Consider the following 1,296-nt stretch of genomic DNA (forward strand, 5'->3'; position numbering starts at 1 on the left):
GTAACATTATAATTGTCTTTACTGTCAATTTAATCCATCCTTGCTAAATAAAATGATTCATTTTTTCACATTACATCATCTCTCTAATGTTAATTACTATTATTGATTTGACTGTGACGCAAAACCACTGACTCAGACTTAGTCATCGCCATAAATAACATTAAAATGATCAGAAGGAATAAATTAAGATGAACTAAATGACACAGGAGACATACAATATTTCTTTCTCAGAACTTGATGTTTTATAGTAATACACATATACATCACTTCCACCGTTGTGCTCACAGTGAAGAGAACAATACTCTGTCGCACACTCCACTGGAACTGAACTAACACACACATACACATTTATATACAGAACACACACAGATACACGCGCACACGCTCACATTCACACATGTACACGCACACTGCATGCGGTCCTGTTCAGTTCGTGCAGTCGTCCTGCTTTAACACATCAGTCTCTGCTTGTTTGTGCCTAATTTAGGCTGCTTCCACACCGTGTTAACTTGCAAAAAATGCAAAAACAAACCAAAGTCGAGAAATCAAGTATAAAAGGAAGAGATTAAATGAGTTTCAACATCAGAATAAACAAAAGATAGAAGCATCTTTTAAAAAATAAACAGGTCATTCAGTTAATTTACATCATCACATTACCAGGATTATCTTAATTGTATCGCATGATGGAGTATTATTAACAGTGAGTAGAGAAGAACAGCAATAGCAACATGACATTTCGTACTGCACAAGGTGGTGATCGATCAGGTTTCGAATGAAGCATGAAGAAAAAGCGCCATTGGTCATCTGAGACAGTCTTTGGAATCAATAATTGGCCGGGTTCAGCTGGCGCCTCCCCCTTTAGAAGAAGCCCCACCCCAATGATATGACTTGTATGACTGAGATCAGTTGATTGACAGATATTACTCGCGACAAGTCCACAGTTCAAATCCTGCCCACTCAACCATGAATTCCAATGACAGTTCCTGGGCATCTGTCAGCATGGCGACCAGCAGAGCTAGTCTTCGGACAGCGCGTGCCACTTAGCGATCTGTCTGCGCGGGTGGTCGCAGATCTCGCGCCAGTGCTCGCCGGCGGTGCCGGGGGACGAGGTGCCGAGGAGGAGCCGGCCGATGACAGGTGTACGGGACGTTCTGTCGGAGTCCAGCAGGAGGAGCTCCACGCTGGTGTCTCGCAGGCCGTCTTCCGAGGGCAGGTCGAAAACGAAGAGCTCGTTGAAGACGGGGTTGGGGGCGCACTTTTTCACGTGCGTCTTCTTCTTACATACTCGCTTCTTCC

General features: G+C 44.0%; 1 protein-coding gene across 1 annotated transcript in view; it reads right to left on the bottom strand.

Annotated features, from left to right (window-relative positions):
* Positions 1–226: 226 nt before the first annotated feature.
* LOC308680450 (synaptotagmin-4-like) overlaps positions 227–1,296 on the bottom strand; it is a 10,798-nt gene continuing 9,728 nt past the window's right edge. The window contains exon 5 of the mRNA XM_081348581.1: positions 227–1,296. This exon is cut by the window's right edge and continues 30 nt beyond it. Within this exon, the coding sequence (XP_081204707.1) occupies positions 1,016–1,296 (281 nt within the window). The 3' untranslated portion in view covers positions 227–1,015.

This window comes from Scardinius erythrophthalmus (genome assembly GCF_964197995.2).
Source record: "Scardinius erythrophthalmus genome assembly, chromosome: 2".
In the NCBI taxonomy this organism is placed as follows: Eukaryota; Metazoa; Chordata; class Actinopteri; order Cypriniformes; family Leuciscidae; genus Scardinius; species Scardinius erythrophthalmus.